Source organism: Pholis gunnellus, assembly GCF_910591455.1.
Source record: "Pholis gunnellus genome assembly, chromosome: 7".
NCBI lineage: Eukaryota > Metazoa > Chordata > Actinopteri > Perciformes > Pholidae > Pholis > Pholis gunnellus.
This window is the reverse complement of record NC_136533.1, coordinates 13,767,660-13,785,463: the sequence shown is the minus strand read 5'-3', so window position 1 is coordinate 13,785,463 and position 17,804 is coordinate 13,767,660. Positions and strand designations below refer to the sequence as shown.

The 17,804-nt window shown below is 43.2% G+C and overlaps 1 protein-coding gene across 3 annotated transcripts; it reads left to right on the top strand.

Moving 5' to 3' along the window:
• Positions 1-706: 706 nt before the first annotated feature.
• On the top strand, positions 707-17,601 carry fam107b (family with sequence similarity 107 member B). 3 transcript variants are annotated; one of them, XM_079162575.1, is made up of 4 exons: positions 707-883; positions 13,386-13,557; positions 16,227-16,383; positions 16,580-17,601. In XM_079162575.1, exons 2-4 carry the CDS (start codon positions 13,430-13,432, stop codon positions 16,697-16,699), a joined length of 405 nt encoding a protein of 134 aa, XP_079018701.1. In that variant the 5' UTR covers positions 707-883; positions 13,386-13,429; the 3' UTR covers positions 16,700-17,601. The 3 variants fall into 3 exon arrangements, with proteins under 3 accessions (XP_079018701.1, XP_079018702.1, XP_079018700.1); XM_079162576.1 differs by having other exon boundaries at positions 707-887; XM_079162574.1 differs by lacking the exon at positions 707-883 and adding an exon at positions 12,506-12,608.
• The last annotated feature ends 203 nt before the right edge of the window (positions 17,602-17,804 follow it).

Sequence of the window (17,804 nt, the reverse complement as noted above, 5' to 3'; positions counted from 1 at the left end):
ACAAGGGTGGCCAACACAAAACGCACCATCTGAAGGTTGTTTGTTTTGCCCGTTCTTGGATATAAACAACTCATTCTAAGATAACGTAAACACAACCATTCTTATTTTCAGGTGATTATATACTAAAGAAAACATACTATTTAATACTCTATTCCATTTTTGCCAATAGATACCCCTAAATGCTACACACTGGCCCTTTTAAGATATATAATGTAGTTATTGAAGCTTAAACAACATGTTAAAGAAATCAATTGGAAGGTTTAAACTCTAGCAAAACATATTATCATATTAAAATATATTGTAATATCACAGGAAATAATACAACATTTAGGAATACATAAAGTAGAGGCAAACAAGTAGCCCACTATTACATTTTTGAAAACAACAGACAAAATACGTCTCTTTACAGTATTTCTTTTTTTACAAATCACAGGTATTTTTCACAGGCACTTTTCGGTAAGGCTGACACAGATACCTATGACATTTTTTTGGTTTGTAAATGTGTTTATTTGTGTAAGCGTGTGTGGGTGCGCACACCCCTCCATCCATGCCCCGCCCTGCGCTCGAGGAGTCCCCACTCATGTTATTCAAAGAGCAAACGAAGACAGGAGAGGAGGAGGAGGAGCCCGTGCGTGACGTCACTCCATCCCTCCCACCCATCTTACATTTACATTTTCTATGGGTCCTGACTGAGTGAACGTGTGAGTGTGTGTGTGTGTGTGTGCGCGCTACGGCAACTGAGCAGTTTACAAAACCAGAGTCTCGCAGACACACCTCAAGCTAAGAAGTGATCCGGGGACCCACTGATGTGGCCTGAACCACTTTGTCATTTTAAATAATAAACTACTCGAGTTGGAGAAGTCGGGTCGGGGTCGACTTTGAGGTAGGTGTGTATGTGTGTGTGTCTGGAGCTCGCGTGTGTGTTTTTCGTGAGGTTGTTTCAAGAGCGCACTAACAAAAGCAGCACGTTTCAACTGGTCTGTCTGCTCCCGTCGGCAGAAGCAGCAGGTTTTTGCTTTTTTTTTTTTTTTTAAAAACCTGTAAAGTAACGAGGAAGAGAAAAGACCGAGGAGAGAGAGAATGAGATTGCAAAAACACAAACTCTTGTTTCATTGTCTCCTTTTGTTGCGGCGCATGACTGAAGCCGACGGGACAGTGGAGAACAAACACGTTGAGGTTGTTGTACAGCATGTACAGACACTACAGTGACATAGTAGCGCACTGATACTATTCATGCCACTTGATACTTTGTACCCTGGGAGGAGAATAGTAGTAATAAATAGTGTTTATTATTTCTGGTTTCGCTGAGGTGTTTTAGAGAGAATGTTATGGGTGTTTATGCTCCATGTTATGTTCACGTGGGATAATATAGTTGGCAATGTGTGTACACAATCGTCTAAAATATAGAATCACTCTCTTGTTTTTAAGCCGTGTCAAGATTGATTAAGTTTACATCAGAGTGTTTTACAATCTGTACAACACAAGACGTGCCCTGCTTTTGGTTCTATTTTTCTTATTTGTTTGCCATAGTTTATAGATAATAATGTATTGAAATGAGGCCCGTTTTTGAGACAAACGGCATCGGAGAAGACCATATGTTATGGATGAGCTGTATCTGAACGTATCATGTGTGAGTAAGACTGTGTGTGTAATAGCACAGATTTGACTACTGGCCTCTGTGTCAAAGCACATGGCTTCAGTCAGAGCTGACACACTGGCCCCGGTGCTGTCATCAGGCGCAAAGACCAACTGTCATGTGAAGAGGTGTGTGTGTCTGTGTGTGTGTGTGTGTGTGTGTGTGTTTGCATGCGCAATATTTTTAACGTGGCAATGAGTTATGGTGTTTATTTTTCACAGTGCCATAAACTTTGTTAAAAAGCCTCCGAGAGTTTGCTGTCAAACTTTAACAAGAAGTTAAACAAACTGGGCTGAACCGACTCTGGCCAGCGTGTGTGTTTGCTGGGTGGAGGTCGGACAGCAGCCTGGGCGTACTGAGCTTTTAACACGTGAAGTAGTTTAACTGTGGTTCGTCGGATGTGCTCTATGAGAGGAGAAGTGACAAAAGCAGGTGGTGTGAATGACTATGTTATAGGTGCAGAGCTTTCAAGAGATGTTTTGTGTGTGCAGGGAGGGGAAAGTTTCTGGCACATGTGTTAGTCATTTAGAGGGGAGTTTGCTAAACCATTTACATCTGTGTTCTGATCTTTGAACCCCCACCTTCCCTCCTCTCTCCCGTTTGTCTTACGCTGCCTCTCTTGCTGTCTCCTGTTTCCCGTAAGGGCTGATGCTGATGCTGTCACTGCGTGTGTGTGTGTGTGTGTGTGTGTGTGTGTGGTGGATGTTACAACTGGAATGCTCTCTGCTCCATTATTATTGCACTCACAGGGATTTAAAAATGTGAATGAAATGTCTGACTTTCCATTCTATAATAGCATGTGTCCATTAGTGGTTCTGGTGCATTTCTCAGATGTATCATTATAGAACCTGAGTCCATGTCAAGGACTCAACCTGACCTCGAGAAAAGCAAGGTATTTGGGTCAGAAGTGTGTGTGTGTGTGTGCGTGTGTGTGTATATATACAGGAGGGCTAAATGGCAACCACGTGTGTTGACATTATTATCTCCCACAGTCCTGCTGGTCTGTGGGCACAAAATCTTCATTACTCAGCAGAACGCACTGATCCGTTAGATCCACACTGCACGAGACAGTGTGAGCGTGTGCGTTTGTGCTTGTGTGTTACTAGACATTTTGTTCACTCGCGGTGAAAGACTACCTTGTAGCAAAAAATATTTTCCCCTGTAATGAGCCATGTAAACATAGAGTACGGTTTCAGAGGGTCTCTGCACTAAGAGTCCAGTCCTCATGGTTGGAGCAAACACGTCTTCGCTCCAGCCTGCAGGGAAACTTTAGTTTATGTTGAATAAAATGTTTTCTTCTGATACACCTTTTTTTTTTACTCTAACAAAACAAACACAGCAGTGTTCAGTGTCGTACTAACACAAAACAGCCATACAAGCCAGTACTTTTGCCAATTCAAAATAGTGTACAGTTGGAAAAACGTATAGCTTGGATCACAAAATATCTAATCAAAGAGTATGTAGAGGAGACCCAGGGTTTGCCTCAGTGTTTTATAGTGGAGGTGGGCCGCCTCCCCTGAAACAAAGACCACCATTACTAACATCATAATTAAAACACTTTTATGAAATAATATAGTTTTAGGTGCTATTTCACACAGCAAGTGTTGAGTGTGGCTATTCTTAAGGCCGTCATCTGCTGACTTAACTGTGCACAGGACAAGATGTGTAGAATCTGCTAAACAATACCCAAATGCCCCATGCACATGTCAGGCTGTATGTGAGCACGGGCGTTATTAATCTAGCTAACGTGGTGAAGTGAAGTCATTTCTAAACAAATTAAGCGAATGCATCAATTATATTGGTGCTGGTTCTATAATCTGATTTGGCAGTTTTTTAAAGACACTGGATGTGTCACGGCCCCCCGCATGCAGGCTGAATAAAATATTATGATGCAATGAAAACGCAAGTGATGCAATCACAGATACCTACAACGGCACAACGGATCTGTTTACATTGTGCGGTTGTTTTGTTGCCATGGTTTTATATTATGATGTCACGATTCAGGTATTGAGTTTCCTGAGAGGAGCTGATGTGTGTGTGTGTCTTGGCTGTATGCGTGGTGGGTGTCAGTACATATGAAAGTCAGACATGCACAGGCTTGACTTACTTTTATTTGAGCAGGCGAAGGACTTGATGTTGATTTAAGATAAGAAACGCGTACCAGAGACGATACAGACACACACACACACACACACACGTAGAAGAGACCCAGCTTCTCAAAGAATCTCATTGATTTTCCTGCTGTTATGCTGGAGCTTCAATCACAATAAAGCCCCATTACTGTGCTGACCACTTTGCGTGGTCCTGGAGAATGGATGACACACACAAATGCATGCACACAGACTCTAAAGGCCTTCCTCCTTGCATCTTGTTATGGTGAAGAATAGAGAGATTGGAAGTCTGAGCTGCGTGAATTGGATTAAGCTCTTTGTAAGTCCGTATCAAGATATATGATCCTGTTTTATTACAAACACAAACATATACGCCCTCAGAGCCTCGTCTTCCTGTCACAGCCTGATATGCAGAATGTATACATGTATTGGAAAGTTTCATGAGACAATGAAACCACATGATTGCCTACTGTCCTCAACTAAAAATATGCATGTACATACCGAGTATTTTGAGTCACGTCAAGCATAAAGGATAGAATCGGATAGAACAAAGACTCCTCATTTAGCCTGCTTTCGAACACCTGGTTCCCCCATTACGTGTGTGTGTGTGTGTGTGTGTGTGTGTGTGTGTGTGTGTGTGTGTGTGTGTGTGTGTGTGTGTGTGTGTGTGTGTGTGTGTGTGTGTGTGTGTGTGTGTGTGTGTGTGTGTGTGTGTGTGTGTGTGTGTGTGTGTGTGTGTGTGTGTGGAGGATCCGCTTGCACCCCTGTGTGTCTGTCTGGCTAACTGTGGATTGTCTGGTTGCCCAAGGTAACAGTTGTTATTGGGGTTTTCTGTACTAGCGTGTAAACAAAGGAGAACCTCCCAAATCCTCCCGGTGTTCCCCCCAGCCAATGAGAATTAAGCTCCCAGCTGGGCTCAGCCAGTAGACGCTGAGGAGGGGCGTGACTCTGCTCCATAAGGAAAAAGCAGCAGTAAAGCACAAAGCTTTGAATCTGGAACTGGAACAGACAGCGGAGCCATAACAAAGACTCCTCCTTTATGATTGAACGGCACTTCACACTGCTGAGCCAGACAAAACGGCTGTGGCTTTTTTTAAAACGATATGGCTTTTACACCACTAAGGAGACAGATATTTTAACTGCATTTAAAAGGCCGATGTGTGTGAGGAATGTGCAGTATACGGGCACATGTTTACATCTGCAGGGTGAGGAGGAGCCACATGAAACATGCTTGTGCTCCGTCTATAATTTGTCCTCTAAGGGCGTGTCTATGTAGCAAAACCGTCTAGATACTGTGCATCTGTCTCAGTGCACCTGTTCTCATGAGGCCTATATATATAAATACAAGGCCATGTGTCTGTGTCAGCTGTGAGAGAGTATAGACCAGCCTTTTGTATTGGACTGACAGGTGTGTCCCCAAAATGTACCCCCTCCCCAATTATTCAGGACATGTGTTCAGAATTTGGTTGGAGTAAGCACTTTGATTTGAACCTTTTTCAAGAAAAAGTGCACATGGTGTGCGCATGGCAAATCATTCTGTACCTCAAAGATGTCAGTGCATGAATATAGGTCTCTGGCAGTGTGTGTGTGTGTGTGTGTGTGTGTGTGTGTGTGTGTGTGTGTGTGTGTGCCCCTACATGTATGCTGTTGTGTGTCCAAAGTAATAATCACTTTGCAGGTTCATCACATTCCCACTGCGTGACTCAAAAGTGGTGTCTGTGCCTTTTCAATCCACCCCATTCATTCTGTAATCTGCCTCCGCCTGTGGCTCACAACGCGTCGCAACAGGACTGCGCATGAGCCGCCGCATTAAATGCCCCTCAGTCACTGTGGAGTACAAACTGTCAACACAATTCAAAAGGAGAGATCCCAGTATAACCCGATCAGTTTGTGCTTATCTGACTCATCTCAACAGCAAAAGATGTCGGTTACTCTTCATCCAAACACGTTGGGTCGCGTCGACTAACAGATGTGGATAATTGCTCGCCTTGCTGTCAACTCTTAAAAGCCAGATATGGAAGCAGTCAAACGTTTATTTTAGTCGGACAAGACCAAATGCAGCCGCTGCGGTGGTTAGCCCACAGATGCAAGTCACGAAGAGGGATGGAAAGTAACTCGGACACAGATTTAAAGAGACAACTGTTTCCAAGCCAAGATCACTATGATTCCGATCAGACCCCAGAACCAAATTAACATTGTACACACAATTGTTGCCAAAGTGATGAATGTGTTTTTAAACTTAGTTAAAATGCAGAACGAGAAGTCGTCTTATAAAGGTTCCTCTATTTCGGCCTGTTATCCAAAATTATAATATCATCCGTAAAAAAACAACAAAGGCCTTTGTGTGATGGGATAGTTTTTACTTTAAAAGCTGAGGTGCCAACTTTTACATATAAATAATCGTCCGTTTTCTTTCAACCCCTTGCCGAACAAATTCACACGTTGCAGATTAAGCCTGACGCCGTCGGGGAAAGCTCACTGTATTTTGCAGCGTACCGGAGTTGTAGTGTCTGGTGTCTGTGGATACTTTCCCGTGCTGGTGCACCGGTGATGCGTTTCACGTCATCTTGAACCAGCCAGAGCTGAAGGTGGGAAGGGAGGGAGACCATAGCGACAGAGCAGCAGCTTGGAGTATGACAGAAGCTGTGGCAGAAAATCCTAAAAAGCGTCCAAGAAAGCTTTCCAAAGTGGAGGCTCCAGATAAAAAAAGACTGACGTGTTTTTGTAGGCCAACTCCTGTAAAAAGTTAAAAACTAGCGTTAAGCTATAAATGAAATACATCAAGGTTTCATGAGCGCAAGTATACAGCTGTAAAGGTGGACTGGTCGACGCGATGACATTTTGTAGACTACTTTAGGCACTTGTTAGCAACCACATTTTATAAGTCTCGTAAAAGCTTTAGAATGTACGAGAGGGGTATCTACGTGTGTATTTTATATTGTAGAACAAAATGTTAAAATCTTAAGCTTGTGTTAAGCACAGACTATATCTCAGGCATCTAACGTCTAACTTAACTAATTCTGGTTTCAGGACTCATTCCTGCAGCACTGTATTGAGATAGAAAATATAGTCCGAGTGACGCAAAAACATCCACTGAAAGTGTTTTTCTTTTTACAAAGACATGTAACAGTAAACGTACTTGATAAAGATTGATTGGATTTGTTTCTGAAGAAAACTGAAATGGAGATACTGCTTCCAAATGACCGACAAAAATAGCAGAGATGTTTATGCTGTATATACGCCAACACCAGTATGTCTGCAGTAAGCTGTTATCAGTCCAGATCTACTAGAAATATAAATATTACTAGAAATATAACATTGATATTACTCAAACTGCAAGTGAAGACAAAAAAAGGTTTTCACAGTAAACATTGGGTAGCCAGAGCGATAAACGAGGAACCGCATCGATTCAGATGTTTCTTTTATAAATATTGCTCCTGGTGTCCAGGCGTAGTAATGAATATGGGTGTTTACTTTTCATCATGACGGTCTACAGAGCCACCCAGTACTCCCATAATGACATCACACCCACACACACAGAGTACAGCTCACGCCTCCCTCACATGACGCACTGTGTTTTTCATTGTGTGGGTGTTTGTGCTGCACATCTGTGCCTTATGAACCCTAAAACCCTGATTTCTAAAATTCCCATACCCCAGCATCTCCCCAGTGACATCATCACATTGTGGGAGCGGACTGGGTGCTTTCAGAGGTCAGTACACGATGAGGCCCCAGAATTCCCCAGCTCCTCTTCTCCTCTGCTCCAGACCCCCACTCCGAGGCAGGAAATACAAAACAGATCTCAATCCCCAAACTCCCGAGCATGCTATTGAGGAACCATTTCCCTCTTGTCTTCCTGTGTTTCTCCCTCAGATCATCTCTTAATGAAGTCCTCTTTAGCCAAATACTGTGAATGTTAGATGTGTTTGTAGTCTAAATGTACTTGACTAAAGATCACATCTTCATTTTCTACTCACAATATTGTTTTCTGTAGTCTGGTAGTAAGTATACATTTTAAACTGAAACTCTTGATAGCATTGTGTACAGACAGAAACGTGTGCTTGGTCCTGGCTAGCTCGTGGTGTTCATGTTTTGTCTCGTCTTATTGGCTGCTTCTTTCTTTAGCATGCGCTGCAGCTCCGTTTTTTCCTGAGGGGAACTCGCATGTAATTGTGCTTACACATGCACACATGAAAACAAATGCTGTGGGTATGTGGGTATTTCTTTTTGTTGATACCGACCTTGAATGGGTTTGTAGGTGCGAGTGACAAGAAAGAAAGTGTGTTTCCATTGTTTGATTCTGTGCTCTAGAAATATGTGCGGATGTACGTCACTGCGCTGCCCACCGTGATTTATGTGTCGTCACGAGGCGAGGCTTGTAAATGACCACGTACACACGGAGGCTTTTCCGGGAAATGACCTCATTGTCACTACCAGGCCCCCGAACTCTCTGCTTCTCTTTCACTTTCTCTCGCTCTGACACGCACACACCCCGCTCTGCCTCCCCCATTCCCCCCACAGCTGTCAGTTACAAGCTCATCTATCTGTGTGTTTTAATTAGGGCCTCCCCTATTTATGGCTGAATGACCGCTTCATTAACAGAAACGCTCGGAGACGCACGCTCAGATCGCTCCATCTTGTAACACGCAGTGAGAGAGGGGAAAGGGTGTGTGCGTGTGTGTGTGTGTGTGTGAGAGAAAGAACAGGGTGTGGGGGATGCTTCAGGGGTATTGATGACGCAATTTCCCCTGAGGGGTGGACCTCCCATCTGTGAGTGGATAGACAGGATCTGGCCACAAAAAAAGGATGCAGAGAGAGTGAACAAGAGGAACTATATGGGACAAGAGGGAGATGTAGGGACAAGAGAGCGGATAGTTTAAGAAAATGTTACATATTTGTTCTTTTAGTGTTTGGTGGAAATATACTGTGAGTGTGATTTTTAAAGCCAGCTGATCTTGTTTTTTCTTCACATATGAATATGGGCAATTCGGTTGGTGTGTCAGCTCTCCAAAACGGCAGCTAATATAAAGGCAAAGTCATGGTTTACAAAAGTCTAGTTTAGTATTCATTCGATTAGAATTGCTTTCTAAGCTTTCCGTTAAAAATGACTCTGCTCTTTCAAATTTCAAGTCCTTTTTTTAATGTTAGACGTTAGTGTCCATGATCAGCATGTATGGAATCGGATACTCGTATTGCTGATGCATCCTTTTTCATGTGTACCTTTTGCGCTGGATACTGTGTAAAACAAATCCTGGCTGGCTGATGATGGAGTGGGTGTGGTCAGCCATGTGTTCACAACCAATGACAGTTAACGGCTCAACCCCACTCCATGCAGAGCTCTGGATGATCTGTGCCCGTATCCTGGAGGAGGACAGGGGGGGTCAGATGGTGAAGCAGGCCACCAGCTGCTCTCCTCGCCTTCATTTTCTCTCAATCGGGGCTGCAGCAAGAAGAAGGCCACTGTTGACTCATGAGAGCAAACCAGGTCATGTTATATTTCCCAGCCTGTCCATCTCGGCACTGATCCCAACACAAAGTTATCGACCTCTTCTTCTCTTCCACTTTAGTAACAATCCACTTTTTGCAATTGTTCCTATTTCCTGTAGTATTCATAGTATTGCTGTCTTCCTAGCAGTGAAATGAAAGAGAAGGGCTGATAATGGCCAACCCCCCCCCCCATCATTAGTCTTTCTGCCCATCTGTGCTCTTCACTGTTGGGTTAGACGAGGAAAAATGCTTTTCATGAATGCATATCGGACTCTTTAGCTGCTGAATGTTCGTCTATGTTTTGCAGCTTGACTTGTCAACGGTTTGGTGCGAAGCAAGTGGCATACAGTGAGTTATCTGAGCTTTTGTACTGAGGAAACATCACTACGATGAGAGGAAACAAAACCACTAACGTTGCGGGCTGAAGAAAACACAAAAACACAAACGGTGTCGGGTGATAATTCTCTTTGGACTTATCACTACGAGCAACACCTTTCACGTTACACATAGTCGTTTGATCCTTTGTTGGTAAAGAAATACTGATTTTATAAATGCTTTTAAGGCTGAACAAAATGAATGCAATTCGGTTCTCTAGAGTACCATCGGTGATGACCATTGGAAGGCTGCAGACTCTCAGTATTAGTTGGCAGCAGCGCCTTCCTGTCCCTGAATGCTGTGTCACTAAATGCAGAGCGGGTGATGGCAGGTCTCCATGGCGACTTGGAGAAGATGACAGTTGAGGGGGAAATTGAGAAATGAGTCTGTATTATGAATGTAAGTCTTTGTGCGTGCTCATATAGCCGAGCTGGCCGGTGGTAATGCAATCAGTTGGCACAGTGCAGGCACTCTTATCCGTCTAAGATAAGTCATTCTACAAACTCTAGTGCAACCTGCCACTGTGGGGTACACACACACACACACACACACCACAGCAAACATGTTTATCAAACACTCATCCAATTACTTCCTTTTTTAAACCTTGAAAAGAAAAGCTGCAAAATACACCTATTTTTATTTTGTGTGTGTGTGTGTGTGAGCATCATATGAGTGATATATTATTCAAAACGTATGCGTTTAGTTTCAGCCTCCATGTGGATTTAACTTTCAGTGTCTTACATGACTGATCTGATCTTTCCTTTAGCTGCAAGATTGAAACCATGTGTCATTTCACGGTATATGAGATCACAGTCATGAGGATAATGGGGAGTGAGTGAAGTCTTCAACTCACCATCTCCCTCTTCTCCTCGTCTGACCCACTTTTTCTTCTTTCTTTTCCATTGGTTTCACCAACTTTCTTCTCATTTTATCCCGTATTGCTTGAACATTTTGAATCCTCTAAATGCTGCCCCATTTATCTTGGACATAATGGAGATGCAGGTCTTTTGGATGCTCATTATGTGTGTGTGTGTGTGTGTGTGTGTGTGTGTGTGTGTGTGTGTGTGTGTGTGTGTGTTTGCCTGTCTGTTGTCTGTGCTCTAAGGCTGTGTTTCCACAACCAATAAACAAACTGTTTTAATGGGATTCCTGGAAGTATTGCCCCTAAAACTGTGTAACCTTATCCACCCACTGATGTGCTTGGAGGGTTGCTTCCATAGAATATGTTTTGTTTAATTATAATATAAATATAAAAAGTATGTGTTGACTACTGTTTTGCAGTTCTTAAACCCACACATAAGACACCTGTAGAAGGAGAGCTTTTGATGCATTAAATGCAGGTGCATAAGCATGTTAACTCGTTTATCTGTATATTTCTCTAAAGGTGTTGGACTTTTTAACTGATGAGTGAAACGTGTTATCTATATACTCTTGAGGTAAAACGAGACTCACTATAACATGCAGAACCACCAGTGATAAAGCAGGATTTAAGGGGCTCCGGGGCTCCAATTTGAGGCTGCAGGTTCCCTTTGAACTCCCTATGTCACTTCCCCTCTCCCTTGGGGCACAGAGGAAGTAGGAGCAGATGTGTTAAGCTAACGGACACTTTGACAACACTGCCAGTCTGTAAGTTCCTCTACCCCCCTACTACCGGCTTCAACAGAAACCGCCTTTGATGTACACGGCACCTGTGTGCTTACACGCAACCCTCGGTTACAGCCACAAACTGTTCTGCCCACCTCTGCCATCTCTTGCACAAACACTGTCACCGTTGTATACCTGTGTCACAAAATACGCCGTGTCTGGCATGTTCCGAACAACATTCTGGCCTATGATGTAGCATGTAGGTGAAAATATCTAACCAAACTGGTACAATCTCTTATTTCTAGAAACAGATTCATGAATATTTATTTTCCAAACTTCAACCCTAAACTTGTGATACTTAAGATGATTGTTTCATGAATTTACTATGTACATTTTAAGATTCGTGTTGGCCACATGGGTTAGTAAACACATTTTTTTTTGAAAGATGAATAATCTGCGATTAGAAGGGATTACTTATCCCTGTGACTGTAGATGATAACCAACGGGGGAAAAAGCAGTAATTACGTACGTCAACATATTCGCTATATCCATCAAGAGTATTATTATGTGGTATTTCTCCCCCTTTGTTCAGCAGTGTGCCGCCACAAACCGTGTTTATCTTAGGCTTCTTTGTTATGTAACTGACATGGTTTAGTTTCTGGAATGCAAGAATGTCGACCTCTTGTGGTGTCTTTAACTCATTACACCAAACCTCTGCATGTATGTTTTGATTCTGAGGACACACTCTTCCCCCCCCCCCCCACCTCTGTGTCTAGCACGTGCAGTAAAATGCGTCTTTGGCACCACTGATGAATATGATTGGCCCGCTCTGGTCCCAAAACTTCCCTCCATGTTTTCAGTCTTCATCAGTCGCTGACATGAGAGACTCACTCACGGGCATTTGAGAACATGATTGTTTATAAATCTGAGTCATTCCTCAGACTGTGGGAGAAGAAATGCATGTGACTTTGCTATCTAATCTCAGCTGATTTTGTGTACGATGTACACCAGTTTACTCCTCTACTCTTCTATATGGGAGTATATTACCCACAAGATAAATATGGCATGAAGTTCTTTACAGTGACGAGCAAGGATATTCAGAAACTCTTCCTCGCCTCGTGATGTATGTTGAAAGTGAGTGGGAGGGAGTAGGTGAGGGAGTGAGCAGAGAGAGAGAGAGGGGGGGGGGCAGTGGCGGTGGCAGTGTGAGGGTAGCTATAAAACCGACTTTGATCTCCAACCAGCTCAGTAGCAGACAACTGTGCAGGACAAAGCACCTCTCCTGTGTGAGGCTCTGCAACATACTGATAAACAGGACAGCGAGTTTTAATAGCTTTTTCTGGAAAATATATTCAGGATCAAAATAGCAGCGATGACGACAATGTTTAGATATTCCGTCTTTCCTCATCTGCAGGGTGAGTTAAGCCAAGATTGAATATTGTGCACTTTTTGTCTTACATGTGCTTTACTTGTGTTTTTAAACTTTTTCTTTTTTTTTTGTCAAAACTTATTTGTATCGGTTAAAGTGTACTTTTATTTATTTTTTATTCCTGATCTTTCATTATTTTAAATGCAGCATGTGAGCCATCAAACGGATGCAAATTGGATTGTTTTCATTGAGATAAGCAGTGTGGGGAGCAGTGGCACTTAGCTCCTCTAAAAGTTTCCTACTGTTGTGTTGTTGTATGTGATAAACATGAGGCACCTTGCTGTATCTCAGTTATTTCTCAGCTTTATAATGACCTGATAGGTGACCCTTTGGTTCGGAGATAGTAGATCTCCACACATGATCTGGTTAAATGTCTATTAATTGAAGAAAATACTGAACAATGGATTGAACCTTTTGGTGTGTATTGAAATATGTACATAACTATGTGCCTGTACGATATTGATAGTACGGTTCTGATTCATTTGTTCATTATAAAGGGGAACGAAATGTTCCTCTTCACTCTGTGGGAACAATTATGTAATTCCAGCGCTGAGTCCTTCTATCACTATAGAGACGATTCAAAAGAGCTGGTGACGGAGGATCAGGCAGATGCTCATATCACAGGTTGAAAGGAGAATTAATAGACCACTGAAAATGAAAAATGCAGATTTGAAGACTTCTGTCACCGATGCATTTGTTGCATTCATGTCTTTGTGACATAGTGGTCAAATTAAAGTATCTTTACTTGTCTCTGTCGATTCAGATCCGCGTGACCCTGGTCTATCGCTGTCACCGGGGAGGAGTGTCATGGCGGAGCCCGACTACCTGAACGGAGACTGTGATGAGCTCATCAAACCTAAAAAGCTGATCAACCCAGTCAAGACCTCCCGTAATCACCAGGACCTGCACCGAGAGTTGCTCATGAACCAGAAGAGGTCAGGAGACAGAAAAATACACCTTCGATACCTTTCTCCCTTTGTGTTGCCTGGCGAACATGCGCAGTAATTCCCAGGTTACTTTTAAGGAAGGGATTCATATTTTACAATTAGCAACCGGAGGTTTTACCACGGCTTATAGCACATGAACAAATTCAGATCAGTGTTCAACATTTCATGGTTTATGCATATATTGGGTGGTAAAATACAACATCAATATCAAGTGTGCCCCTATTCAGAATGGGTTAGACGGGGGGAAACAATACAGTGTCCAGATCCAGGCTAATTTACTTACTAATGGAAGATGAGTTATACCAGTAGCCCTGCGACTTTCTTCTAATTGGTCTGTTAGTATCCATGCAGACTGTACTGATACTTCTGCAGTGTGTCACTGTTGTTGACTTCACTGGTCCCTTCGACCTCCAGCAGCAGCAGTATTATGTAAAGTTCAGGAAATAAAACTGTCATAGTGATCTATTATATAAAACCCCAAGTGCATTAATGTGTCAAAAATTGGCTACGTAAAGGTCACGCAGATATATTCTACAGATGGTTAAACCTGGTCTGGCTGCTGATACTAATACTGGATCATACAATACAGGCTTTAACGCGGTCCATGTGAGCATCCATGCATCAGTAAACATGCGTACTGGGACCTGAGATCACCCTTTTGACACTAAATGTTTGTAATTTCTCTCACCAAACAGTGGCGGCAGCTTTGTGCCTGAGCTATAAATAGCTACGTAAACACACATGCTGTTGACAGCTGTTACATCACAGCAGCAGTGATGCTCTGTCCTAAACAGGTCAAACAGTGAGGTGCTTTTGTAGTGATGGAGGCATTAATGAATAATGGGAAGAGGCCAGGATGGGCAGGATAGGGAGGCCATACAAGAAATGTAATTCCCCAAAAAAAAAATAATAGAGAAAAAGTTCCAAATGCTGCAGAATATTGTTTGTAGTCGTCTAGACGGAGAATGTCCTGCAGTGTCAGAGGTCCGTGAGATAAATCTAGTGGGCTTTTGGGGGGATATACTTGTTATGTTTGGGCTTTCTATCGTGTACTGAAGCTGGAAAGCTTGTCTGCATGCATAGTGGATTAGTCACGCTGATGAGAGTGGGGAGGGTGGATGGAGGCATGGCTGGATAGATTGGCTGCACGAAGAGGGGAAAAAATGTGTTATGTAATCAAGATTACAAAACATTCTTAGCTGAGGGCCTTTCTCTGCCTTTGCTACCTTAGCTGTGATGACTCTTCCTACACACACACACACACACACACACACACACACACACATGAAGTATTTACAGAGGAATTTCAGAACTTCAGCCACCAAGACTGGGGAAGCATTTGAGCAGATGGAGATATTGATGTGTGAGATATTGAACACACATTCGTCCTAGTCTGCTAGAGGGTGTGCACTCATGGGAGGAGGGGTCATGGATAGGAGGGTCAGTGATTATGTAAACGATGCCAACTGTGAAAGGAGAGTGGAGTAAGCATCTTTATAGCCCGTCTTAGTGCCTTCATTGACCTTAACCCTGCTCCCTTTCTGCGCGTGGTGCTCGAAAACAGCCCGACTCAATCGCGTCTTTCACCCTCTGCTCTGCTTCAGCACGTCAAGTGCTTTCACAGAACCCTCACTGTGAGGAAAACCAGGGCATTTAACTGCAGCCGCGGCTTGAAATAAAGTAGGGCCTTGTTGTAAATTAACTCCCACTCCGTCTTGGACCACCGTGGGCCCGGTTATGCAATCTTCAGGATTTAATAATACATTTAATTAAGACATTGTTGTTGCCGAACTGCAGTCAGGTAAGCGCGCTGTGTTTTCTTTGAAGGACAGACGCAGCCTGTGCAGAGACGAGCTTTCATGACGAACGGAAAATGATTAACTACGAGGAAAGTAATCTGGATAATATGGTTTTAAATTGAATTGATCAAGTGATCAAGGGCTGCGGCATGTTTTTTTTGACCGACGGATAGCCTCGGCCCTTTTACTGCTCTTGATTTCTTTTTTTCTCGTGTGTGGCACTTTATTGTGCCTCCCTAATCCTTTGTGGACTTGGCTGTTTACTGGCTTCAGCCTTTTCTAGCTGACTCCAGCCCATCTCTGTTCCCCTCTGTCTTAAGTAACCCTTCTCCCAAGCCTCATCCTCAGCCCCCACCCTTCTCTCTCGTAATTTGGAGGAGTTTGTGGCATTACGTAACATTCGGTATTTTTTGCTATTCTTCACAAGGCACACTCGCACTTTATTATGATGTCCCTTTTTTTTTAATGTTGCTGCACAAACCCAGACAGTTGTGCAACAATCTGTCTGGTGTGCCACTGATTTATCACCCCAAGACCACTTCCATGTGAGGAACAGTTCCACGTTGGATAGTTTAAGATATGGGTTGATACATTGGGATTGTTTTGGTACTTAGAATAGGGAAAGAAAATGAGCAACGGCTCTTGGTTTTAACCCAGTTTTCCAAAGTCAGTCCAATTCTGCCTACCACCACATACAGATTGGGGTCAGAATCAAAACTTTTTCAAAACTGACTCACTCCAGAAAATCAAATGCAGATCTGCACGTCAAACTAGAATGAGGTCATAGTCGTCATGTGTTACCCATGAATGTGAATGCTAATCTCCCTCTGAACATGCTGTCTCGCTGATTCTGCACAGGGGTCTGGCTCCTCAGAACAAACCTGAGCTCCAGAAGGTTCTGGAGAAGAGAAAGAGGGAGCAAGTTCTCAAGGCTCAGAAGGAGGAGCAGGAGGCCCACACGAAGAGGAGCGACCTGGAGATAGAGCTCATGAAAAGGCAACAGAAACTAGAGCAGGTAAATGATTGAAAGCATATATGAATTATGAACCGTCACTTAGATGGATGCACATTGCTACTGTGTATGATCACAAGCAAAAACCAGGATTAAAGGTACTGACTGGAACTTGCAAGCTGAAACAAGATGCATCAACAGATTATGACCTCTGTAATTTGTTTAATCTGAATTTGGCGACGTCTGTGTGGTTTTACAGCTGGAGCTGGACCAACAGAAAAATGAGGAGGAACAGGAGAACACCCCTGAGTTTGTGAAGATGAAGAGCAACCTGCGCAGAACCAAGCAGGAGGCTGACGGGGAAGAACGGACCACCTAAAAACCAGCCGGGGTGTCTGGGTCTGGCTGATTGTGCGCGTGTTTGAGAACACGAAGACTTCAGGAGTGTGTGTGTACAAAGGAGAGAGAGAGAGAGAGAGAGTGTGTTGTCTGGTGCACGGCGGTGACCTAACCGCGGTCCAAGACGCACTTCCTGGCTTTCCCAACCTAGCTGTTCCTTCCCGCAGTGAGGAGAGACTTTACAGACTAAAGACCCCCCTCTGCTTGCCATGGACCGCCAGTACTCACCTCTGCTCCTCGCACCCATTCAGCAGCACAGAGCACCCCCTGCAGGAGGGACCTAACACAGACATGTTTCATGCGAAACGCCTTGAGGGCGAACAAGCTTCCAATGAGCTCTGATGGAGAAAACAACCACACACACACACACACACACACAGACACACACACAGACAGGAGTTTTCATCCCCTCTGTTTTCACACCTCTCTCCACAGCAAGCTGTCATTTCTCTTTACTGTTATCAATGTTGTTACCGTTGTTGTTGTTATTTTTGTTCTCATCTTCAGAATCAAATAAGGAAAAGTGGACACTGGATGGACTCTTGAAGCTGTGTAATGTAAAAGCCAAACAAATGTGCTTTTGTTATTTATGTTTGTAGCTTTTAGCCCAGGTATAGGGGAGGACACTTTTAGTCTTTCTGTATTTTAGTTTGTTTTACAGCATAGTTTATGAAGCCAGAGCAGGACAAAGGGAGTGTATGGTAGTGTGAAACACTCGCGTTTGCTATATTATTATTATTTTTTATTCCAAACATGCCATTTCCTCAGCTAATGCAATTTTGAGCAATAGTAGAACTCCCAGGCATGAGAGTGACCTTTTCTTTATATATTCTGTTGTTTTGTATAAATAAAAGTGTTACTTAATAAATAATTTAAGTTCTTGTTATAGGGTGGTCTATAAGAATAAGCCTTGAGCCCTGTCTGATCAGTCTTTGTGTGATTTTATGAGCAAAGGACTTGGTGGGACGCATACACATGTAGGCCACCGGTCACAAAAAGATATAATTAATCAGTAGTTCTTGGGATCTGTGTGACTCCTGAAACAACTCTGATAAGAGTCCTGGAACTTAATCACTGCAGTATTT